The sequence below is a fragment of the Zootermopsis nevadensis genome, unplaced genomic scaffold (genome assembly GCF_977971745.1).
Source record: "Zootermopsis nevadensis isolate Lab colony 2312 unplaced genomic scaffold, Znev_1.0 Znev_ptg000007l, whole genome shotgun sequence".
Classification (NCBI taxonomy): domain Eukaryota; kingdom Metazoa; phylum Arthropoda; class Insecta; order Blattodea; family Termopsidae; genus Zootermopsis; species Zootermopsis nevadensis.
In genome coordinates, this window is record NW_028259139.1 from 10,890,755 (window position 1) to 10,915,437 (window position 24,683).

The following is a 24,683-nucleotide window of genomic DNA, read 5'->3' on the forward strand; positions in this document are numbered from 1 at the left end:
CAGGAAAGACAAGTTCTAAAATTGTTATTCGACCACAGCGCCGCCCTGTCGGCAACTAGAAGAGACAGAAGGATATTGCTGCACATATACTCTAATGCTCAAGGGGCAAGGAAAGCAGAAGAGAGATAAATGGCAATTCGTCTGTTTCAGGAAAAGTTATAATGTTCTTCGGGTGATCAGTCTACATTGAACTCAATTGCAATGTATTACTCTTTGCTCTTCAAACTATCCCAAAAAACAAAAACAATATATATATATATATATATATATATATATATATGTATATATATATATAAACCCATTAGAAAAATTTGAACGTCCTAGCCTTTCTTCATACGAACCCAAAGCTCATCTAAACAGTTAAAGCTCAGTCCATAGCGCAAAGAAAACAACAAGAGATCACCTGGTTAATGATGTTCAAGGAAATAATCTCTGATTATTTTTAGAAACATACGAAACTGATAAACACACTCTGTGGGCAAAACATAGAATTACTGATTCACGGAAATCGGTCAGCTCTTGTTCATCATGATTACTGACGTCCATAATTGAAATAGGGAGCGAAAAGACGTACGTAGCTTCCTACTTGAGTTCTGGAGAAGAATCTGTGGGCCTGAAATTGCGTCTGCCTATGAATAACATATTTCGTTATCTCATCGATTGCCCCACAAATGGAACTTGAAAATGTGGAGTACATCGTAACAGGTGTAACTTACGTAAAGAATGCTCTCCCTTCCAGACCCAATTCATTAGAAAGAATTCAGATTTCGTGAAATTGTTTTCTGAACAACACTGATGACATAAGGAAGAATAATTTTATTTCTTATCTTACCTTATTCTATTTCTTCGTCTTATTGCCCTTTTCCGCCTCCTTCGACTTTTCCTCTTCCCTTCCTTCACCTTCTTCAATTTCTAGTTTTCTCCCACATTTTCTTCATATTCTTCCTCCTTCTTGTTTTCCTCTCTCCTCCTCCTTATTCTTCTTCGTCCTCTTCTTCTTCAATATCCTGACCTTCATAAAAATGTGATCAAGGCATGGAATAAATAATAAAGTAAATAATTAGCTTCATGTTTCTGTACGAACGTGGTTTCACGATAACGTTTACCTTCTGATGTATCAAAAGGACCTACTTCTGCACGTTATATATATAAAAAAACGACGTGCCGTGTTTTTTAATTGGGTGAAGAAATTCCTTACTTTTACCAATTACAATTTTGATTTCACAGACTAGACTACATTTGCAGTAGTTAGAATGCCATTACTTAATACAACGAGACAGATTCATGGTAATATAAACCAACATCTGCTGCTGAAGACATTCCACAACACAAATGTATGGTAAATTGAAGTTTACTGGCTCCAATTATTTAATGTATAGAGAATCACGAATAACCATTACTTAAGAAACAACTGGCTTCTGGGTTGCTGCGCCTTATAGTCTGCCCGACGTTTCATAGTTGCCGCTGTTTTACCTTAACCTCAAATCAAACACACAGAGGCACTTTTCACAAAAAACAAAATATTCACACTGCAGTCACCATAAACCGCCAAATTGCACATTCCGCGACATCTGTTGGGTAATAAGTAAACCACTCTTATTGTTTGTTTTGGAATAGTTTTTATACAGCATCTTTCGGTCATATAAAATTATTGTTTAAAACTACGTTTTTTGCAAGCAGGGATTGTAATCCCAGTTGCATGTTTGTTTCTTTGATTCGTCTAACTTTCGTGACAAAAATCTGCAATATTTATATCTACTGGCACTCTGATATCGAAATTTGGAGTAAAAGTTCTCTCAAAATAGGTCGATCATTAATTATACACATCGCCATCCTTGGCATCTCTCAGTATTCGATTTCATAATTGTTCGGTCATTCTATTGATAAACTAGTTACGAGTCTGCCATCAAATTTCGACCAATCACATACTATTTCCTTGTGATTAAACATGTGCGAACTTTCCGTGTTGCTGGTTCCATGATGAATGAAGTGTCATAGGATAGTAATGTATTTATAATGTTTTAAGTATAATTTCATTGACATAGCAAACAAACAGTCAATTGAATTTTATATTGGCGATGTCAAAGGCACCTCATCCCGATGTTGTAGTAACAAATCTTGAATTTGAAATAGCTAGACGTTTGAGAGTGTTACTTGATACCAATGACTCCTGGAAGTTGCTTGCTGAAGGTTTTAATAAATGTTATGGTATATTTAGGTAAGTGTCATATAAGGGAGGTAGAATGTTTATTGGAAATTTAACCACTGGGAAATCATATTTGTGATTATGCACTGGATTCGTCAGGCTCAGGATATCTACCAGTTGTGAGCTCGTGTAAACACTGAAACGAACCTTCAGGTTCCATAAAATGTGGGGAATTTCTTGAGTAGGTGAGTGATTCCAAGCTTATCAAAAACTCACTCCTGTGGAGTTACATAATATTTCATTTTTTGCAGGTGAACATTAGGATAGAACCTTCAGATAGGCTGCATCTGACTCCTTCCAAACTCTTACTGATTTGTCCCAATTTTTTTATCTCATAAAGTCTCTGCAGTTGAAACAGTGTAGTTAAATAACTTAACAATCAGTCATCATGATGGAAGGGGGAATCAGCTGTTATGTATGAATTTTAACTAGTTTTTTATTTCTGTTGCAGTGCATGTGACATAAGAATGTTCCAGAGTAAATCCTCACCATCAGAGATGCTTCTACATGAGATCGGAAATCGGTTTTGTACTGTTGGAGTTCTTTGTGAAATATTGCTGAATTGTCAACTGTATGATGCATTGGCATTACTGAGAGAACCAGGTAAGTTTCACTAGAATTTTACAAAATAATTTGCTCATGATGAAATATGATCTAACATTCAAACAGATGTTTATTATTTCAAAGTGATGTCCACATTTATTCTTATAACTTGGTGCTAGAATTGGTTACAGCATACATTAACCCAATGGGCATCAATCATTGGTAAAAGTGTTCATCAAAATGCAGGCCATTTCACCACTGTTTCTTACATTGAAGAGAATACAAAAGTGTTTCAGCGTATGGAAAATAAAATTAAATGAAAGTTTTAAACATTAAATCTCCATTATATATAACCTGTCAAAGTTAGATGAGGATATATTACATAATTCCTTTTTGTTATATTGAGTAGGTTGTAGTAATAACACTCCATACTTACACCCAGTTCTGATTTCAACCAAATTATCATATAAGTCTGGCTTGGGCTTTACATGACTTTTCTCCTTCTGTTCATTGTGATTGCCTGAAATCGGTGTCAGCTCATTTAAAACAGCGTTGTTAAATAATTTATGAATCAATCCATCTGTCAGGTATTCAATTTGTGAATTATTTACCAGATTTTTATAATATGCTGCTGAAAATGTATCTTATTTTCATTAAGTACCATGTTACTTGAAGATTGAAGGAAGTCTGTTGCTTTATAAACAACGTGCAGTCAGTCCACAGTCTTTGTTTATATTTATAGAACGTGTGGTTATTACACAACAGCCAAGTGATGATGAAGACACCATTTACATTCCTGAAGGTACAGACTTACGATTAGAGTGTCGAGCATTTGGGCTTCCTCCCCCCAAATATGTATGGTTTCAAGGCAATGAAGAACTAAAGGCCCAGACATCTAGCATTCTTCTCATAAGGGATTTCAGGTAAAATTGCAATATAATATATAATTCTCTCTATTCCAATGTATTATTTGATGTGCCCCGTAATTTGTTAGTTCTGTTTCCAGTTTCAGAACAGATTTAGTTTCAAGTTTCCTAGAATGGGAACTTAGAATGAAGCTTTGGATCACTTCAGCTAGTCAGGACTGCTCCTAAGCTTGAAGGCTTAAATAACCTCTAGGTTATACCTGTTAAATTTTAATTTTTTCAGACAAAACATACAGGATATAAGATTATAAAACAACACATCCAAGCAAGTAGGCACGCTTGTAATGTGGTGTGACCCACATTTTGGAAGTAATGGGTTCAAATCTTGATGAGAACATCTGACCTGACCAATATGTTCTGTTTCTTCCTTAGTCACTGTAGATAAATTTAATCATGGTGCCTTCACATATGGCCAGTATATCTACATTAACCTTTTTGTTTCTGGATAAGAGTCTATTCCTGCAAAGTCATGCTTCATTCTCCCAGAAAGACCAGATAAGGAATTTGTCTTAAAAATGTTGTATAAACCACATTCATCTTTATTCATCATTCATAATTATTGTGTAATTTCGCAGTCAGTGTTATGTTAATCCTAGCAATGTATAGTGTGCCATAAAATAACTCATTAAACAAATTTATCAGATCACTGTCTTTTGGGTCGTTTCATCATGTAGTCAGGTAGAAATATATCGACTTCAGGGCTATAACTTCTACCATACTACATGGCACAACAACCCAGAAGACAGCCATCTTTTTCTTGCCACTGTGAGCACCTAAACTCAAATTTCATCAAAACAGTATTTCATTTCATAGTAATAAATTGCTTCTTTATTGTCTAGCGTGCAGCATGAGGGTGAATACTACTGCTGTGTAAGTCAGGACGTTGATGGCGAAGAGGTGTGCCAGGTGTACTCCCACACTGTTAACGTTGAGCTACTCCCAGTACCTCCCACTATACATGAACACCCAGTGCCTTGTGTTGTATTTAGAGAAGGTGATGTCATAACGCTCTCGTGCTTTGCTACTGGATATCCAGAGCCTCAGTATGAGTGGTTCAAAGAGAATTTTCAGCTTCCTGGAGAAGAAACCAATACATTAACTGTAAGGCTGATCTCTTAATATAGGTGGCTTTTGTTATATTTTGGGTTTCATCACTGTGAATATTGAAAACGTGTAATGGGAGACTAACATGCTTATGGATGTTCTGAGTGAAACACCATGAGAGGCCTTAATTTGTAGTCTCCAGAGTCAAAATGGGTTGAGTTGGTGTAACTTATTCTTCCTGTGTGACAGCTTCAAATGTGGCAACAGATAGTGTGTTGATACTCCACATGTACTGAAGTAAAATCATGGATATGCAAAAGGTGTGGTTACAGAAGAGCATATAATGAGAATCACGTGTAATGTATTCATAAATAATTACTTTTAACTTTTCACTACTGTAAAGCCAGCAGCAGAGTTGATTTTAGGTTGGACTTTTAAACACATTCATAAGGGTGTCATTATTATTCATTCTCATGAGTATGCAACCATTTAATACATTCCCTGCCAAAATCAGGCTTTAATATAGCTAGAGCCAAAAAAATTCCTTGTAGCTAATATTATAAAGGTGAAGCCAAAGTGCATTTTTGATTTTTATAACATCAAAACTCATAGTGCAGACTGTCTTTTGTCTTACAGTGTAGGAGAGACTAGAAAAGTTTAATGAATATTTATTTATTAAGCCCTTAACTTGGTGGACTATATCAGAGTGCAGATCTGTTTCATGTGATCGATACCTATGTGCAGCACAGCAAGCCCTTTCCTCGCCGTTCAAATGCATGTGATTTTTTGTTGTATTGATTTCAGATTGGTGGTGTTGGTGCAAGCTGTGAAGGCAGTTACAGATGTTATGTAAAGAACAGAGGTGGTGCTGTTTGGTCAAATCACTCAAACCTGTCAATGGTAACTTTGCTTTCTTTAGCACCTATTAACCCTTGATTTATGATAGATAAAATGTAAATTCTGTTAGAAGAAGAAAAAGTTTGGAATAAACTGTTTGTTTTGGTAGTTTTTTTGACTTCTCTTATATTCTACAAATAGATCACTGTATTTTTGAGCTAAGCCTACAATTTGTCAGTGGTGGTCTTATGGGTAGTAATGTCATGTGGACTTGTAGGTAGATACCAGTGTTTTGGAGGAACATATTGCCTCCATCTTCATGGCTCCCTGCAAGTCCACATTACTACTCAGAAAACTAACACTGGCATGAGGACCTCAGATCTCACACAATCATTTTTTCATAATATTGTATGTAGATTTGTAATGTGTGAAATATGTAACTTTAATTTTTTACAGATAGTTCCTAACCCCGATGATGAGTCTCGGACCAGAATTACAGGTAATGTTGCCAAAAGGCTTTGCCGGTGCTGTGACATTATTCATATGGTATACACTAAAACAACTTGGAAAATTAATTATTTATTTCAGCAACAGAAAAGGTAGCACTTCTCATTGGTAATGACACATACACAGACCTAAGTGATCTCAACACACCGAGGAATGATGTGGCTACCATCGCTTCGATTCTGAAAGACATCGGATTTAAGGTGATTGCTCTACATAATCTGACGCTCAATGAGATGAGAAATGCTGTATATGAGTTTTGTCAGTTGTTACCACAAGAAGGATACGGTAAGACATCATCGTATTATTTAATTATTACTTTCCGATAACTTCGTTATTGATTTGTATTTCATTGTACTGTGCTGGAGGAAGCATGTCTATGTCCAAAATCAGAGAGTCAAGAAAATTATTTGTTTCAGGGATTTTGATGTAACCAGTATTTAGTCAGTAGTTAAATACATATCCTATATTTACATGTACAGGCTGTATGCAGTAAGAATATTTTCATCTACAAAGGTATGCAGCGAAAGGACACCAGAGAAGTTTGAATAGGGAATAGCTACATAATTTGTACTGTTCAGCAAATGTTAGGATGATCAAATCAAGGAGGATGTAATGGGCAAGGAATGTAGCACACATGGAAGAGATGAGAAATTAATACAAAGTTTTAGTTGGAAAAACTGAAGGGGAGAGATGATGCAGAAGACATGATTGGAGAATAACATTAAAATGGATCTAAGGGAAATAAGGTTTTGGGGTGTGGATTGGATCAATTTGTCTCAGGATAGGGATTGGTAACAGGCTCTTGTGAACATGGTGAGGAACCTTTAGGTTCCATAAAAGATAGGGACTCTACGCCAAGCAGTAGAAGAGGATCGACTAAATAAACCGAAAAGTTAGGGAATTTCTTGACTGGCTAAGCAAGTCACATTCTCAAGCTGGACTGTGCTCAATGTGGTTAGTTACTTCACACTGTGAAGGTTAATGAGTATCCATTATTAAAGTTTTACACCTGGAGGAATTTCAGATTTTCATATTAGTGCTTTTGCAGACTTCTAAATGTAAACATCTTTCTGAATATTATGTGACTCACAAATCTGTATTTTTTTTATTTTACTTGTATGACTAGTTGGAATGTTTGTTCATTTTATTTTTAGGATTTTTCTACTTTGTGGGGCATGGTTTTGAAATCCAGGATAAATTCATGCTGCCAGTGGATGCACCAGGATCTAATGAATATCGCCGTTGTAACAGTCTGTGTGAAAAAGAAGTGATTCGAGATGTAATGAAAGTAAAACCAAAGCTGTTTCTGATTTTGCTAGATATGTGTCTCAAAATACCTAGCAGGTCAGAATTATATCTCACTTTATTAAGAAACAAGCTATCAAGATCTTTTATGATTTATCTCTTCTCTAGACAGATGCTGATGTTAAAGTATGGTGCAGCCATTTCCTGCCACAGGTCAAATAATTATCTGTTCACATCATCCTGTTATTTCTTGTTCAATGCTATGTAACATCATTAGTTTGACTTGGAACGCTGTGTTGTGCAATTGGAATCTAAACACTCCAATATAGATGCCCTAGCTGTATACACAGCTCCCACAGTTGATTTTGAACCCTTCTTTAACAAGTTAGAAAGCATTATAAATTATTGTTATAAACCTACAGCAAAATTTGTAATTTGTGGCAACATTAATATTAATTATCTTACTGAAATTTGCCACAAGTAATGTCTGAACTCCCTACTGACATCTTATAATCTCATGTAACTTCAGAATTACTCCATTACTGCCATTGACAATGTTTTTATAGACATTTCCAGGAAAGAACATGTTTCTATTGCACCAGTGATAAATGGGCTATTTGATCATGATGCAGAACTTCTAGTTACAAAAAGTATGGGATAAATCTCCAGTTATCATAATTACAGGAAATGAATCAGACTTATAAATAATGAGTGGATTACTAAAGGCATCAAAATACACAGCAAAGAAGTATTTTACATAAAAAAATCATTAGAATAATGGTAGATGCTAAAAAAGAGTCTCATAGAGGGAATTATTTAAGAAATGTTATAGTATTCTGCTAGGCAGTGAGTTCTTGCTCTCATTATTACCATCTGTAGTGGACAACATTGAAAATTTTCAAACCAGATATATAACCTTCCTGTGCCAAACACTAACATCGGTAAATATCAAAAAGGAGTTTACTATACTGGATTTAAGCTATTCATTAATCCCCCCTCCCCAATATAAAAAGTCTGAACCATGACTCAAAGAGGTTCAAGGCAGTAATAAATGAGTATTTCCTGTCTCAGCCTTTGTACTCCATAGAAGAATTTCTCTACCCAAAAATTCTCAGCTTTTGTAAATACATGTAATCAATATTGGTTATGATTTCTTGTGTAAACATTTTTGTTGCAATACTGTAAATCACTGTTATCACTATGTCTACATCCTTGATCTAGGCCTTTGAAGGATCTATGGAATGTAAATAAATTATGTTCTCTTTATTCTGTCATTATATAAACCAATAAACAGCACACCAGATTTCATAATATTGGGGTCAACAAGTCTGCATTTTATTCAAGAGGTCCCAGGTGCACATCTTGGCCCAGAAACTACTTATCCTAACAGATGTTCGAGCTTCTTCTCTCTCTCTCTTTTTACTTTACTTTACTTTACTTTTTATAGGCAGATACCAGGATAGTGCCTTGAATTAGGCTGTGACTGCTTCCTTCTATATCATTCCCAGTTCATTAATCTTAATTGTGTGCTACTGATAGCATTATTAACTAAACCACAAAGAAATAACTAAAATACAGTCTGATAAATTATAAATCAGGAATGTGATATAAAAGATGTTCAAGAGAAAATATCTGTATTGGTAACCTGTTGTATTCACAGGAATGAAAATCCAGGCATCCATGAAGAACTGCCAAAGGCATTCTTGTATGAGCCAAAGAGGAATCTAATTCAACAGTATGCCACGACAAGTAACTTAGGGGCATACGAGAGATCTACTGAAGTAAATGGCATATATGTGAATCACTTAAAGAAACATCTGGAAAAGAATATTACCATTCTTAATATCCTGAAAATGGTTCAAAAAGGTAAATCTTAATTTTATATGAGATTGAAATTCTGACACCTAGATATTTTCATAAAAGTTGTAGTGAACATAAATGCCAAGCTTTGACTGGTTGCTATTATTACACCCGTGATTTCTGATGTTTGTAGTTGGACAAGTAATTGAAATTTAAATTACTTAATTTAGCATTAGTTTTTTATTTCACTCTTTGCCGTACCTAATGCAGCAGACCACTGCCATCTTTGTTTTTTAGAGATTGCAAATGAATCAGCTGATGCAGCTGATAAACAGATGCCATTAACAAGTTCAAATGTGGTTGATGATTTCTGTCTGACAGACTCTGTAACAGGTATGTTTATGTGTTTTGCTTTATTTCACTTGGGTGTAGATATTTTTATTGTTCCTTACAGTGCATAATGAGTTTTTTGAATTCAGTAGTCTTATAAGGCTGCTACATTACTTCCTGCAACCCATACTTGAGAAAGCAGAAGTAACCAAACAGCCGGATAGAACCAAGAGAGAAGACAACATAAACTTAATACTGCATTCATACTTCAGTTTGCCTACTGACATATTAGAGATCTCCAGTACATACCACATACATGTGAAACTAAAATAAATACATCTGTGGATGTCATATCCATGGCAATATACAAATAACGTATTTTGTATGACAAAATATGTCTATATTATATAGTGGATTGGAGGTATAAGACTACACTCCACAACAACCTAGAAGACAACGATCTTTTTCCTGAGATTGTTACTGTTTTTCACAATCAAATTATTTTGTACATTTGACAGGACACCCAGAAACTGAAATTAGATTCCAGAAACTCATGGCATTACCAGCAGTGGATACTATTGTATTTGATAATATAGGATGGAAGTCAGTGGTGAAAATTCAACCACACAGAGACTGTTTCCACAATAGTCTTGACATCTACATTACTAATATGGCGCAGTGGGCTGTGGTGTGTTGCATGGCGTGTGAGGTAAGACTGGTTTGATTCTTGCCACATAGGATCATTTTGTTGGTAGTCAAGTCTGAGTAGTTTTAGACATATTTGCAACCTGCAGACCAATATTAAAATTGCTCTATCACTGTGCACACATGAAACAACTTGAATAAGTAAACTGATTTTGATTAAATTTGATATTGGATAATTTAAAAAAATGTTTCTGTTTTAATTAAGATGAGAATTTAAAAGACCATTTTATGTAAGGGCCTAAATACTTTCTCTTCCAAATAACCCGTGAAAGATTTACTTTGAGTTCTGTTAGGTATTTGACTAGACACTGCTGCCATAAATGTTATTTTGTAGATCCTGTTTTCTATATGTAGAGACAACACTTAAAATGTAAGATTTGAGGTTTTCACAGCGGTGAGTATGAAGATTTCTGTCTTCTGGGTTGTTTGCGTCGTGTAGACTAGTCGATGTCTACACAGCGCAACAATCCAGAAGACAGAAATCTTAACACTTAAAATATTTAACACATTGATACTTTACTGTATTTAGAAATAATTTAATACATTTTATATTATTAATGTGTAACAATTTACCTCACTTGGCTCAATATTCTACCTTGTTTAACAAAAGGTCCAGTTCTTTTGTAGTCTTCCCAACCCTCTTTAAATCTTTTATGCCACTCAAAGACACTAGACTTTTTCATAGCATCTGTTAACATCTGCAGAGTTTGACTTGCACTTTTGCCTAACTTTGAACAAAGCATGATGTTAATGCTTTACCAACATGCAAGACACAGCCACAGGCATGTTGTAATGTGCCACTCCTTAGTTACTGCTCACCTGCTACTCGATGTGACATGGAAATACCGGAACTTATTTGTCACATCTCGTATATACGAAAAATAATGTTCCACATTTGTATGAGGGAGGAAAGTAGTGCCAAGATGTATGGTGTGAGTAAACCTTAGTAGGATTTGAGGTTCTCATGGTGGCAAGTGTGAAAATCACTGTCTTCTGGGTTGTAGCATTGTGTAGTATGGTATAAGTTTACAAACATTTCAGGAGTACTTGCTGCCTTCATCATGGCGATGAGAATGAAATGTAACTCTGGCGGTGAAGAGAGTTTTTGTGATCAACTTAAGTCTTACTTTTACTTTTCAGAAATTGAAGTTAGAACTTCACAGAGAAGGAGATGTCCTAGTAATAACTATTCACAACCTTCAGAAGACAAAGGTAAATTTCATCATATTATAGAGTATGCAAATCAGTCACTTGTTTCCATGTGTGATTTTTAAGATTCCAAATAAATTTCCTGAACTAAAATCTCTTTATTGATGCTTCTAATGTCCTTTATATTACATTAACATGTAACAGTCAGCATCTGCAGCTGCTGTCCATATGCTGCATAGTCTATTTTCTATGAAAATACATAGCATATAAATAAATGTGTAGTGGCAGTATCTTACTGAAAAAGGTGGCTTTCACATCTTTGGATATCAGGTTTCCTTTAATTTAATGGCGCATTTTCAGTTCATGACACTGTATATTGATTAGTAAAGACAGAATTAAATCAATTTGTTCCACAGACTTTTACTGCTAATTTAACAGGAAAAAATATAAATACCATAGAAAATTATGCAGAAATTCTATTACAAGCTAATAATTAAATATGTAGCTTGGTTGGGGGAAATGCTAGATTAAGAGATACATATACAAGAACAAAAATGTCTTATGTATAGCATAACTAAAGAGTATTGCTTAATAACACTAATGCAAATTCCATTTTAAAGTATCTCCAACTGAACATATTGCTCATAATTTCAATAACTGATTCATCATATGAATGATACAGCCATATTTGCACTTTTTCAGATGCCAATAGTGTTGTCTGTGATTTTGAAAGATCCTGAATCAAAGAAGGAGGTTAGCAGTTACACATTTGACTTGGAAATGCCATTGATCACTCAGGCACATCTGTGGTTTAACTGCAGTCGACCCAGCAGTCCGTAACATACCATATAGGAAGAAGAGCGAAGTGAATCATGACTTTTTGAAGCAAGCATTTGCCTCAAAAAAATTAGAGAAACCACAAAAAAAAACTTGTTAGTTTTAAAGCCTTGAATACAATCTAAATGATCATGTTGACAATTAAAAGTATTTACTGATAACATTCCTCACTCATCTGTAAAATTTCATGCCTTTCATGGAACTTGAAGGTTCGTTACTGTGTTCGCAAGAGCCTGCCACTTCCCTGTATCCTCAGTTAGATAAATTCAGTTCATACCCTTACATACTACTTCTTAAAAATTAATTTTAAAATTATCCTCCAACCTGTGTCTACATGTACGTCCCCAAGTGGTCTCTTTGTTCAGATTTTCTGATTAAAATTCTGTGTGCAGTTTATCATCTTTCCCGATATGCTACATACCCTGCCCATCTCATCTTGTTTTGCTCAACATAATAAAACTGTAATTGGTACATAGTATAAATTATTAATTTCCTCATTATGCAATTTTCTCCACCTTGCCCTTACGTCTTCTTGGGTCCAAATAATTGTGTTGCAATTATTTGGTGTGGCAACCATGTACCACATCATGTCCCAGGTGTCTCAGCATACCAAATGCCAATCTCTCATGTTTTCACGAGAATGCATATTATTTAGGCATCAACATTTTCAACAATTTACCATCAAGTCTCATGAGTCTTCGAAATAAAAAGGCACAATTTAAAGTAGCTCTAAAAAGATACTTAATTATACACTCCTATTACTCTTGTGATGAATTTCTTCTGTTCACAAATAAGTCATAATGCTCATTATCTTGTCTTCATGTAACATAAATAAGTAGTATAATTTATTTGTTGTATGTAATGGGTAGATATACTTGTACCATATTAAGAATTATGTGCAACTTTTGTTTATAACGTGAAATTTTATAACAGTACAAACTGATGTATAATATATATTGTATTAGTACAATTTATTCCACATCCTATTGCCATCTGACTAGCTTATGGATCCATGGAATAAAGATGTGAATGCATGTGTATATGTATGTATAGAATTATCAATAAAAAACATCCATAACCACTGTCAGAAGTGTTTATTAAGAATCTGAGTCAGTGTTTTGTGGCAAAACAATGCATTCAGGAATACCTTATGGTCATATAGCCATTTTTATGTATATCAGGTACTATGAGCTCAGTATTATATGAAACGATGCATATTTTTTAAAAAGAACCAAAGAAATTGTCATACAGGGTGGGTGGGAAGTAAGTAGGCATTAAATAATCACTATTGCATCGGAAATATAGAGGTTATAACCATCTCAATGCCTACTTACTTCCCACCCACCCTGTATATTTCAGTATTTAGATAACAGTACACAATTCAGACATGTCCAACACACTGAGCCAAATGATACTAAATTATATGTGGAAATTTTACCGGTTGAATCTTTAAATATATTATTTCAAGAGCACATGTTTGCATAAATAACTCTAGTAAATTTGTTATCTCTATGAAAAAAGTCTCAGAACTTGGTTTTCCTTAATTTCACATCATTTATGTTTTCTTTTGTGTACACTACAAACTAGGCAGTTGTGTTTTGATTCTCAATGGGCCAAGTGAGGGGGACTGATGTTTCAATAAAATCTTCTTGGGCGATCGGCTGCATCAGTTGGTTAAAAGAAGAAACTGACATTTTAGGGACCATCTCTGTCCCCCATCATCAGGGTTCTGATGTGACTGGATGTTGCGGTCGTCTCCCATGTATACCTGCCCGGCCAGTGCTCGTGGCCGGACCCTAGCCAATCACAACTGGTGGGTGGAGTCAAGAGCTCATGACATTCTTCACCACCATGTCCAGAATGGCTAAGCCTCGTATCTCACGGGCATAAAAGGCTCTTTTCTTGTGAATAAATAAATTCAGAATAAGACATCACCTTCACAGCACATATGATAGATGAAATCTGTATGGAACTCATTTTCATTTTGATATATTTTCAATAAACTACAGTATATGTAGATCAGTCCATTCCTTTCTGCAAAATGTAGCATCCAGTGAATGCCCACAAATTAAGTCTCTTAAAAGTAACAATTTTATCATATGTACCACACACTGTCCATACCTGCATTGATTTCTTCACACACCCCAGTTATTCAAACATGAATTCAGTCTCCCGTTATACACTCGGGACATCAAAAGTATAATCACTTAGTTTCCAAAGGCAAGTTAAGATAGTGGCAAGTAAAAAATACATATATGTAACATACTGCACGACTGTTTGCCGAGCTACCTGTTTTAAGTTGTATTTTGGAACCCCGGATACACCCATTTAAGGGATAATACTCTTGCCAATAAACATGAAAATTACAAGGAAATTAATTCTAGAACACATACAAAGTTTATTACATTTACATGTCATTCAAATACAAAACTGCAGTCATATCTCTACAAACTCTATGAAGCATGTTTTTATCATGAGCTGCCATTCCAAATAAAGCATTATAGTTTCACATGTGGCTCTAAATAACAAATCTGTATAAAAGAATTCCTACAAAAGAAGAAAGTGCACGTATTTATAATTAATTTCAAGAGCACAAATTTTATTTTGCATTATTATATTTGTACTAGTCACACTTGAGACATTTATTAACTGACAAAATCTGATGGCCTGAAGTGATTCACAATGTTCACTGTCCACTGGTCTTCAACACCTTTGGTGAATTCTTTGATGAAACGATAATTGCAAATGTAAATCTTGTGCTTGTACTCAGGCAACATGCCCATATTTAAAGGTGGTGTTATCCCTTGCTGTCTTAGTTCCTTCAGGCCTTGCAGAACATGATAGCACATTGTTATTTCTACAAATCTCTGCTGATATTCTGAAATAAAATAAAAAAGCAATATAATAATGGAGAAGTAACTGGCATAATAATTCTGACATCTTTACCAAAATTTGACTTTTAACAAAGGTAACCATAGTAAACCATGGATATTTTAAGCCCAGTCACTTGGTGTGCAAACTCTGATGGTCTTAATGTCTAATTTTAAGCAAATTTGGAATATGTTAACAAATTTCAATAAAACACTTCAATATGAAATTTCCTGAAAAATTGTTTTCCAGTTCTCAAGTTACTGCATGCATTCAGAAAGACAGCGATTTTAATATGTGCTCTACAGGGGTGCCACTCACCTAACAAACGTTAGGTTAACAGTCCGTCTACTGAACAGTTTTTAAATTATAGTTTCAGTGTTTATTAAAAATACATTCTTGATAAACACGCAACAGGATGCATCTCTTAAAACTCATGACTTACAAAGTTAATCATAAATTATTGCTCTCATATTTATTTTGTCTTCTACATAGAAGCTGGATAAAAACATGTTCTGAGATAAGTTAAACTGTATTATTCCCAACATTACAATTACCACATTCCCAATATTACATGTGACAGGTTTTTAAACAAATCCACGTTGCTACTTTTCTGCAGTTAATTTACAAAATTCATGACATGTGACTGTTTAGAACTCTGAGTCTTTATCAACTGTGATGTATATTTTTACATACAGACAATAAATTTCACAAGATTTACGGTGAACTCTACAATTTTTCTCTACACGTTATCACCTCATATTTCAAAACCCACTTAACAGAAATTTAAAATAAAAATAGACAAAGGTGACTGGTAACAGAACTAATTTGTATGCCAAATTTAATCACAGTCCTAGACTTCAGCATTCAGTGGGTATGTTGTTTTTTCATGGAATGACTGTGATGTTGGAGAATGATTGTGCATGGAGAAATGGAAAGATGAAAACCAAAAAATCTCAGTCCCATTCAAAACTAAAATCAGATCCTGTCCTAAATGTAAGTCATGCACTTGTATTATGATAATATGTATAGTCAACCATTTAAAAAAATCAGAATTCTACAAATAGGTATACAGGTTATTAATTCAACCTTACCCTAATAAACTTACTGTCATCATCATTGAACATGATTCCAATTTGATATGGAAAACTGAAGTAGACATCTTCCTTTGAAAGAGCCAGTTCTTGTCGCTGATGTAATGTGAAAGTGGATATATTCCTTTTCACTACTTGCAATGTATCTTGTGTTACCATGTTTTCCAAAGCTGCAAAGTCTCCTCTTGATAAACAATTTGACACACATTCTACAGCCTGCAAATTAGGATGTATCAACTTGTATGGCCTTGCTATGCAATAAGTAACTTTGAACTCTAGTGGAAACTGTACACATGTTCAGTATGATTTGGTCCCTCTAAGCTAAGAAAACTAAATTACTTTGTATCTTCACGATAAAAGATAAATACACAATTTACTTACAGTGGACTAAATGTGAAAAGTATTCACAAAGTATATGTTCTGGTATATATGTAATGCACCACGGACAACTCAAACCTATACTTTAAGAACTTCAAAATGCTAGACTTTTCTACAAAAATGGGCTTTTTTGTAATATCAGCCTGTAATTAAATGGGATTAATATGCAAAATACTGCATTGTTTGATATACCTGTTTTGATCCAAGTACAAAATCTGGAAGACCAAATTCTTGATCAAAATATGGCCTAATGATGAGATTAGCCAATATCCAGTTCCTCAGTGTCTTAAAAATATTAGGCCATACTATTTCTGGAAAGTCCATCAAACTTGGTAATTTTTCCCTTGGTGGTTCTCTGCCATCGGAGTACCACCGACTTATGCCTGTAATGTTTGAATTTCTTGTTTGGTAATTCTTTGATTGTGTTGCTTTACCAACGTCACAACTCCCTATCATGTGAAAACAACTTACATTGTGCCTATGTATACAGTTAGTTTTGTTCTTTGATAAAGACCTTTCATTTTTAAAGTTCTGTTCCATCCTTTCTAGGCGCACTTCTGTTATGGAAGTTACGTTACGAAAGGTTGAAATATTATACACTGATCTGTAAGTCATGCCGACCATTGAACAGTAGTAAAAACGACCTATCTTTATCCAATGGCTACAAATCACTTTACTTCTACACATGAAAGCGGCCATCTTCGAAGCAAACACATCATCCTACTGTAGTGGTATAATAGTATAGGCGCCATTCGTCGGCACGTAAGAGTTACAGAAGAATAAAAAGAGTAGAAGGCAGCTTTACGATTCTGCCCTCTTCGGCTTAAACTACGGGTCCTTGAGAATCCACCATAATTTCTTATACCAGCAATACATTGTTGCTAGCTGATATTATATTAATGCCCATGATTCCATTTACCTCACAATACAACTTGATTTGTCACTCATTCTCGAAAAATGGTGTTTTTACAAGAAATATAAAATTATTGTAAATTCCTCGCAGGCCTCACTAATACAATATTTAAAAAACTCATGAGCATGACCAGTACTTGGTTCAGTCTGGTATATTGTATAAATGTGACTTTACCAGCGAGAGTCGCGCTGAATATCTATTTTTTGTCTCTATAAGCGCATGTAACGGTCTGTGGAAACACGGTTACATAACTATAAATTTTAGATTTACATGTGTAGCATGTTTCTGAAGTGACATTTATCTATCAGAAGTTAATGTAACATGTTACATGTTTAAAAAATTGAAAGCAACATTGACCTTTGCTAAACATTTCTGCCAACTTTAATGTATTAGAGTTGGCCATGTTCATAAAACTGTACCAACAGATAGCGTGGGAAACTGTGTCAATAGGTTTTCATTGGCTATTTGCCTTGCCTTGCAAGTCAAAACTAAAGCAGCCATCATGGCGAACCCAAGAAAATTTAGTGAGAAGATTGCGTTACACACTCAGAAGCAAGCAGAAGAAACAGCTGCCTTCGAACAGATCATGCGAGAAGTGTCAGATGCAACTAGTAAAGTAAGCAATTGCGACATTGATTGTTTTTATTCCTACAGTTATTGTTCTAGCCCTAACATAAACAAGCCACGAAGGAAACTAGCCTAAGTTTTTGCTTCCAGTGTTATTTGTTGTAGAATGAGATGTGTGTGTGAGAAATGGAATGCCTAATTGTGCTAGGAGAAGTATGAGGTATCATTCTTTATGATGTTAAGTGTACACACAGTTAATCGTTTCAGCTTTAATGAATTACGGAAATGACACCTGTACGAAACACATGGAAAAGAGGCAATTTATTTCGAAAGATCTGTAACGTTTGTTGTTGTTTACATTTTGAGCGATTGACATAATTTAATTTAAAACGTTGAGCGAACGTTTAATATGATTTTTGGCTTGAGGACGTCATTTATTTAACTGTGTTGTTGGTAAATATCAGTCAAGGTCAGATATTTAACTCTTAGCTGTTCAAGTTCAAGTCTAAATGAACTGGTAATACGAGGTTACTGAAGTGTGTGAGTACTTAGTAATTCTATTATCTTGACATACACAGTTTACAATTTTGTACATCTTTGTAGAAACCTGTCGATAACTGTCCTTGTGACATTTGATAAAAGGATATCCTTTTTGTCATATGTAAGACTGATTTAACCAACATTCTATGTAAACATACAACTTCTCAAAGATATTTTCCTTAAGTCAAAAAGTTAATTAAGATAGGAAAAGTTGCCGGAAATAAATGTAAAGTAATAACATTTGAGAAACTGATACATGTTTTCTTTCCTTTCAAGCAATTTTTACATGTTATAGAACATCTTATGTTGGAGATAATGTTTTGCTTTGAAAGAATACGAATCATGATTAATTCATATTAAATTTATAAATCATGTTGACCAGATGGAGTTACCACTTTGAACTTTTCTACTAGCTCTGTCAGTTTTGATGATATAGCAATGCCCTGTATTTGATATAGTTGAATCTAAAGTTTGATGTGTATATTATTTCATGAAAACATGCATTTGGTTAGAATTAGGAGTTTTAGCTTTGAGAAAAAAATGTTTTTATAACATTTAGTTCTGTGATGTTAGGTTTACTTCATATTCAAATGAGAGAACTGTGAGAACATCCAAGTACATTTATATCTGTTAGGTTATTAAAGTTTTAAGGACTAGGATCTAAGAAGAGAATATACTTTTTAATTGCTAGAGTAAAGTTATTGACAACAGTAAAATTACTGGCTTATAACTTTTTAAATATATACTTTCATGTACTTCCTGTTGCATATTGTACAACATCCACAAGGGGTTCTCTGCCCATGTGTGACTGAATGTCAGGAGCATTGGTACATTGTAATGATTAGCTTTCTGATAAAATGTGAAAATCAACATTCAAATATTGATTTCAGTTTTAACTTTCATACAAAAATTGCCTGTTTATGGTGTCAGAATGATTTGTGTTAGACTACAGGCTGTTTGTGGGGAGTATATACGTAGTACACAATGGAAATAAAACCATTTTCTATGAAGCATGTGATTAATATAAAGATTATATTGTATTATAAATATTTAAAATGTAACCTACAATATCAGTGTTGATCTTGGTTGTTAAAATCTTGTGGACTTGTAGGTAGATACCAGCAAATGTTTTGGAGGAGTATACTGTCTCCATCTTCAGCCTTGGGGAGGGGGAAGTATGATATATGTATTGTACATGGTGGAGGTGGGAAGTGCATACTGAAAATCTGAATGAGACATAATTGGTAGGCATAGGTATAGATGGGAGGATAGTAATATATATCTTAAAGAAAGGTTATGGACTGAACTCAGATGGCAGAGGATAGGATTCAGTCTCGTGAAGAAGGATTTTGCTTTATGGAGTTGGTTATTGGTGCATGCAAAACGGTATTAGTAGTGTTGTTGAGGATGAAGTGCAAGGTATACCATTTAAAATGTAGCCCAACAACAGTCATATATAGTGGTAAAAGAAATTAGTTTGGAGGCATGTCCAACTCTGTGTAATAGACTCTCAATCTCTCCTGTGACACTAGAGTCTAAGGTCACTTTGGTTGCTAGGTTGCTGCTCATACCAGTTTTGCTAAAGCTGTGATGGTGCAAACATGGTATATTTATGAGCAGAACATGATTATTCTTGAATGTTACTTTATACTGAAATCATTTGCTGCTGTTTGCAAAACATTTAGCAATATGTATCCTGACAAGGAAGTAGTGTAAGGAAACAATACACTGACTGGTAACAAAATTTTAGAATGCAAAAAGTGTATGTCTATGAAAAGTTTTCATCAAGTGACAAAACAGCTGAAATTATAGCTGCACCTGTTTCAAGCAATTCAGCATATATACAACAGGATACATCTGCAAGAATTGAGTACTGCCATTGCTTTTGTCATTTTGTGCATGAAGGGGTTCAAGTATTATTGTTGGGGTTGTGTTTTAAATTAAATTCCCTCATTATTGTTAATATGTTTTAAAGGTATACTTTCCTTTGATTGATACATATTTATGTGGGAATATTTTCGTTTATACATGATTATTTTGTCACATATTCCTTTGAAATTTGTGACAGCGTAAGTGAAACTGTGATGAAAATATTTTTCAGGTAAGGTTATTATGTGTCTTAAAATATATTTAATTAAATGTTTTTTAATGAACAGAAGACACACAGGAACCTAGTGGTCTAAGAATAAGGTGTTGTTCGTGCAAAAGGTTCCAGATTTTGCTTTAGCTTGATTCAGTGCAGATTTTTAAGCCTGTCTTCACCATTCCATATCTCTTACAAGGTCAGAACTTTGTGAGGTATTACAGGCCATCATAGTAGTTGGGATTACACAATAAGCAGCAAGTCCTCTCTTTCAGCTGCCATTTTCATCTTCACTATCATCCTGTTGTTGAGAGCAAAATGGATGCCCCCAAATGTTGCAGCCAAGTGGTCAGCGCTTCATATTTGGGAGGACCTGGGTTCAAATCTTCATTCAGAAATTGGCTCTCCTGACAGGCTTTTCATGATTTTCTTCAGTACTCTCCAGGCAAATGCTGGGATAGTGTCTTGTCACTTTGATGAATTCTTTCATTGTCATTCTCCTAATAGCCAATAATATATAGACAAGAAATTTCATTGTTTTTTTGTTTTTTTCAAATGTTGGCCAAGGTGAGAATTATTTTCATGTCTTTACTTCTACATCCCTGTTCACCTTCAGGAATAAGTGTATGGGTTCACTGTCAACTTGTTTAAATTTTGTGCGAATGTTTTGAGCTTGAATCATTGAAGAATGAAATGTGTTTCTTTACAACCAGAGGGCATTTACTTGTAATACAAAATGGCAGACAATTTAGATTCATGGGACCAGTTTAACTGGTGTTGGCTTTCTGTTTACTTATTTTTTAGATATTGTTGTGTAAGATCTTGGTATTTTTATGGTTAAACTGATTTATCAATGCTCTTTGTGAAGAATTACTCCAATACTTAACAGAATGTTGAGAATAAATGCTTAGTTATTTGTTGCTTTGAGTGTATTTGGTTTAAGAGTGCTTTTCACATTACGTTTTCTTCTACCCTTTATTAAATATATAAGTTTCTTTGTATCTCAACTAGATAATTATGCGTGCTGTCTGGGTTTTTTAAAGTACCTTGAAATAGTTTACGTTTACTTAAAAACCTTGAAGATTGCCAGTCTTCTGGGTTGTAATGCTGTTTAGTCTGTTAAAAAATTACCAGCGTTTCAGAGGTATTTGTTGTGTATGTCATCAGGAGGCAGCAAGTACCTCGGAAATGTTGGTACAACCCAGAAGATAACTGGCTTCATACTTGCCATCCTAAGAACTTCAAATCCTTCACTTCGAAACTTTGTTAATGGGCTACTTACAATTTATCATTTGATACTAAATAGCTCCTTTGACTGACACAGTATAATTAAATAACTAATAAAGCTAAACCTTTCAGTAGCTCACTTAATGGATACTTAGTTCATACTTCTGATGATAAACCAGAATCAGTTTGTAGATATTTGCCCTTTCATTGTACCTGCACATCAAATTCAGTGTTACAGTATAATGGGTCATTGTTTCCTTGTATTGTGTGGTCAAATGACCAGGTAATGAGGCACAAAAACATCAAAACTTACAATTCAGTTATACCATGGGAGATTCTTGACTGCTGGATTATAATGTGATGTAATCTTGTAGGTGGTTATCAGTATTTTAGAGGAACATACCACCTTTATCTTCTGTCATTTGAACTACTTACAAGAATTTGTGACATTATAACCCATCACACTCCGATCCACATTTTTTACCACCATTAAAATTAATCTTAAATATATAATATATTTTATATGTGCGTATAAACTCTGACATATTTACAAGATTTGCAAAAGTAAGAAATGGATTTCAGTTTGTTTTAAAGTTTAGTCGAATGGTAAGTAGGGAGAATGAAATTAAAATATATTATTTAACCATTTATGTTTAAGGTATTTCAATTTATAGTTCAGAGTAGTTTCTGAGACCAAAGTTGTATTTTCTTGTTTTTATTATCTGTTACGCTATTCTTATTGGTATCTCTGGCTAGATGGTTTCTTGTTAATATATATTTTGTTATTCATCAGAGCTTAATTTCTGTTGGGAACAATTCAGAATGATTATATATAAATAATAACTGCATGGAATATGAATACTTTCTTTTAGAATTAATCTTTTGCACCTAATTAGTGTAAGGTTTAAAATTTTATGCATGGTATTATCTTTTGGTCAGGGGTATCCAGCTTGTTTCAGTCCTCACACCTCTAGAAATTAAGCCCTGTTCTGTTACTCTGATGGATTGTGTTTCTGTTATGCCTCACATTCTGGATGCCTAGATGTGTTTTGTAGATGGGAGGCTGGTTCAACTGCATCTTGGCTAATGTTTATTGGATTCCTTCTATTTTTGCATCGGGCTTGTGCTTTTCAGTAGTTGTGTGTGCTTTTGTGTTCTAGGTGCCTAAGCAACATCTTCTCATTAACCAATCTCTTGGCTCCTACCGAGGTGGGTCTCTGCCCAATGTCAACCACATAGGCAGTAACTCAGTAGATTTGAAGGTAGGGGTAAATGGTGTGCTGTTACTTGCCTGCTATTTGCCCATAATAGTTGTTGCACAATATTCAGCTTGGCTGTCATCAGCTTCTGTGCTTTGTGAAACCGACGGTTGTACCCGCTTCTTAATTTTTTTGCTGCGTAACAAAATTCTTTGACTTTGTTTCATTCTTTAGACTGCTTCGTTCAGAATCAGAAATAAACATTTATTAATGTTGTCTTATGCAATTTGCTTATGCATAAAAGAATTTATGGCTACCACCAAACAACTTGCCACCGCTACCCACAACTCGGCACAACTTGAATAAACGAAGCTGGATTTTGTGACATTTTAAGGATAAAACACAAGTTTGTTTATGTAGCCAGTAATGCAAGTTTCTTGGAAACAGGCAGTTAGCACACCTTTTATTATTCAAAGCTACACGACGAGAGACTTAATTAAAAAAGTATTCTGTACGTCTTCACTATTTATGAATTTTTCATTATGAAAAGATTATACTGACATTAGTGTTAGTGATCAGAATAAGTGTATTAGGGCCAGACTGTTGCACAAAATCAGGTTTAGTAGAGATACTTATTACAAGGAGTCCAAAAAGTAATGTACATTTTTTTGTGAGAGGACTTTGTTATCTTATTAGATGAAAATCATGGTACATATTTGTACTATTTTTCAATATAATTGCCCCGGTTATTAAGACATATGATGGGATTATCCATGCCTTGCCTAAGAGTCTGGGCTCAACCCCGATAACCAACCACACACTTCCATACTGCAAAAACTGGAGAGACTGATGTCGTCAGTTCTTCACAAATGTCCAGGACTTCTGATACTGTTACTGAGTCACTGATTCCAGCACAGTGATTATATAAATTTTGAAGTAGTGGCAACCGTATCAATATTTAGTGCAGGACGTTTAAAGAATGAATATCTTAAGAAAATTAATTTCGTGGCTGGAAGTGTTCTAATGAACAGTAGTAGCCAAATGTGTGAACATTTTATATAGTGGGATATTATAAGCATATAAACTATATGTGAAATGTATGTGTTTTCAGAGTGCCAACAAGGTGATAAATCTTTTAAAGTTATGAAGATTTCTGTCTTCTGGGTTGTTGCGCTGTGTAGTCTGGTCGATGTTAAACATTGACCAGACTACACAGCGCAACAACCCAGAAGACAGAAATCTTCATCCTCACCGCTGTGAAAACCCCAAATCTTATTTTTAAAGTTACTTTTTAAAATAAACAGAAAGTAGCTTATATTATGCTGGTCTTGCTTGATCCGCTGTGTTCTAATAGCAAATACATTTGATGCAGAAACATTCCGTTGGCCTTGACTTATTGTGAATTGTCTGAGTAAACTGTTCGGAGCAGAAGTCCTGCAGGCATGAACTGAAAATGGAAATAACATTAATTTTTATGACAGCATTTGATCATGTCTGTGTTATGTGCAGCATGGCGCAATTCTCGATGTTACAAATAGAGGAGAATAAACAGTCACTGACAAAGGCTGATCTTATAGCTTGAGGTTGGGCATGGATTAACGGTCTCTCCTCGAAACAAATGATGTGTTATGTCGCAAAGGGATTGAACCAGCTCAGTATGAGATTCAGTGGTAAGTGTCTAGACA

The 24,683-nt window shown here is 34.6% G+C and overlaps 3 protein-coding genes across 19 annotated transcripts in view; 2 read left to right on the forward strand and 1 right to left on the reverse strand.

The window, feature by feature from the left end:
* The first annotated feature begins 1,600 nt into the window (after window positions 1-1,600).
* LOC110826788 (mucosa-associated lymphoid tissue lymphoma translocation protein 1 homolog) lies at window positions 1,601-13,211 on the forward strand. 2 transcript variants are annotated; one of them, XM_022057775.2, is made up of 13 exons: window positions 1,601-2,218; window positions 2,658-2,809; window positions 3,492-3,672; window positions 4,515-4,776; window positions 5,524-5,619; window positions 6,013-6,055; window positions 6,145-6,348; window positions 7,218-7,407; window positions 8,969-9,174; window positions 9,406-9,501; window positions 9,957-10,147; window positions 11,284-11,355; window positions 11,995-13,211. In XM_022057775.2, the coding sequence occupies exons 1-13, from the start codon at window positions 2,079-2,081 to the stop codon at window positions 12,130-12,132; spliced, it is 1,971 nt and encodes a 656-aa protein (XP_021913467.1). In that variant the 5' UTR covers window positions 1,601-2,078; the 3' UTR covers window positions 12,133-13,211. The 2 variants fall into 2 exon arrangements, with proteins under 2 accessions (XP_021913467.1, XP_021913468.1); XM_022057776.2 differs by having other exon boundaries at window positions 2,083-2,391.
* An 891-nt stretch (window positions 13,212-14,102) lies between these two features.
* Window positions 14,103-17,790, reverse strand: LOC110826789 (m-AAA protease-interacting protein 1, mitochondrial). 6 transcript variants are annotated; one of them, XM_087344271.1, is made up of 4 exons: window positions 17,740-17,790; window positions 16,662-16,852; window positions 16,106-16,307; window positions 14,103-15,007 (listed from the first exon to the last, which is right to left on the reverse strand). In XM_087344271.1, exons 1-4 carry the CDS (start codon window positions 17,783-17,785, stop codon window positions 14,775-14,777), a joined length of 672 nt encoding a protein of 223 aa, XP_087200397.1. In that variant the 5' UTR covers window positions 17,786-17,790; the 3' UTR covers window positions 14,103-14,774. The 6 variants fall into 6 exon arrangements, with proteins under 6 accessions (XP_087200397.1, XP_021913473.1, XP_021913471.1 ...); XM_022057781.2 differs by lacking the exon at window positions 17,740-17,790 and adding an exon at window positions 17,557-17,680; XM_022057779.2 differs by lacking the exon at window positions 17,740-17,790 and adding an exon at window positions 17,389-17,547.
* A 52-nt stretch (window positions 17,791-17,842) lies between these two features.
* Window positions 17,843-24,683, forward strand: part of Crtc (CREB-regulated transcription coactivator) — a 57,582-nt gene continuing 50,741 nt past the window's right edge. For 6 of the 11 annotated variants that reach the window (XM_022057763.2, XM_022057767.2, XM_022057765.2 and 3 more), the window contains exons 1-2: window positions 17,844-17,998; window positions 22,960-23,061. In XM_022057763.2, the coding sequence (XP_021913455.1) occupies window positions 17,885-17,998; window positions 22,960-23,061 (216 nt within the window). In that variant the 5' untranslated portion in view covers window positions 17,844-17,884. Of the gene's footprint in view, window positions 17,999-22,959; window positions 23,062-24,683 lie in introns of all 11 variants that reach the window. The other 5 variants (XM_022057770.2, XM_087344267.1, XM_087344268.1 and 2 more) reach the window with 3 other exon arrangements.

Excerpts from the sequence above, each read along its gene's own strand:
- LOC110826788 (XM_022057775.2), top strand. The coding sequence starts at position 2,079 with ATGTCAAAGGCACCTCATCCCGATGTTGTAGTAACAAATCTTGAATTT. Across the intron at positions 6,349-7,217 it reads GTTACCACAAGAAGGATACG|GATTTTTCTACTTTGTGGGG; the intron begins GTAAGACATCAT and ends TTTTATTTTTAG. Across the intron at positions 11,356-11,994 it reads ACAACCTTCAGAAGACAAAG|ATGCCAATAGTGTTGTCTGT; the intron begins GTAAATTTCATC and ends GCACTTTTTCAG.
- LOC110826789 (XM_022057777.1), bottom strand. The coding sequence starts at position 17,168 with ATGGCCGCTTTCATGTGTAGAAGTAAAGTGATTTGTAGCCATTGGATA. Across the intron at positions 16,308-16,661 it reads TTGTACTTGGATCAAAACAG|GCTGTAGAATGTGTGTCAAA; the intron begins GTATATCAAACA and ends CCTAATTTGCAG. Across the intron at positions 15,008-16,105 it reads CATGTTCAATGATGATGACA|AATATCAGCAGAGATTTGTA; the intron begins GTAAGTTTATTA and ends ATTTTATTTCAG.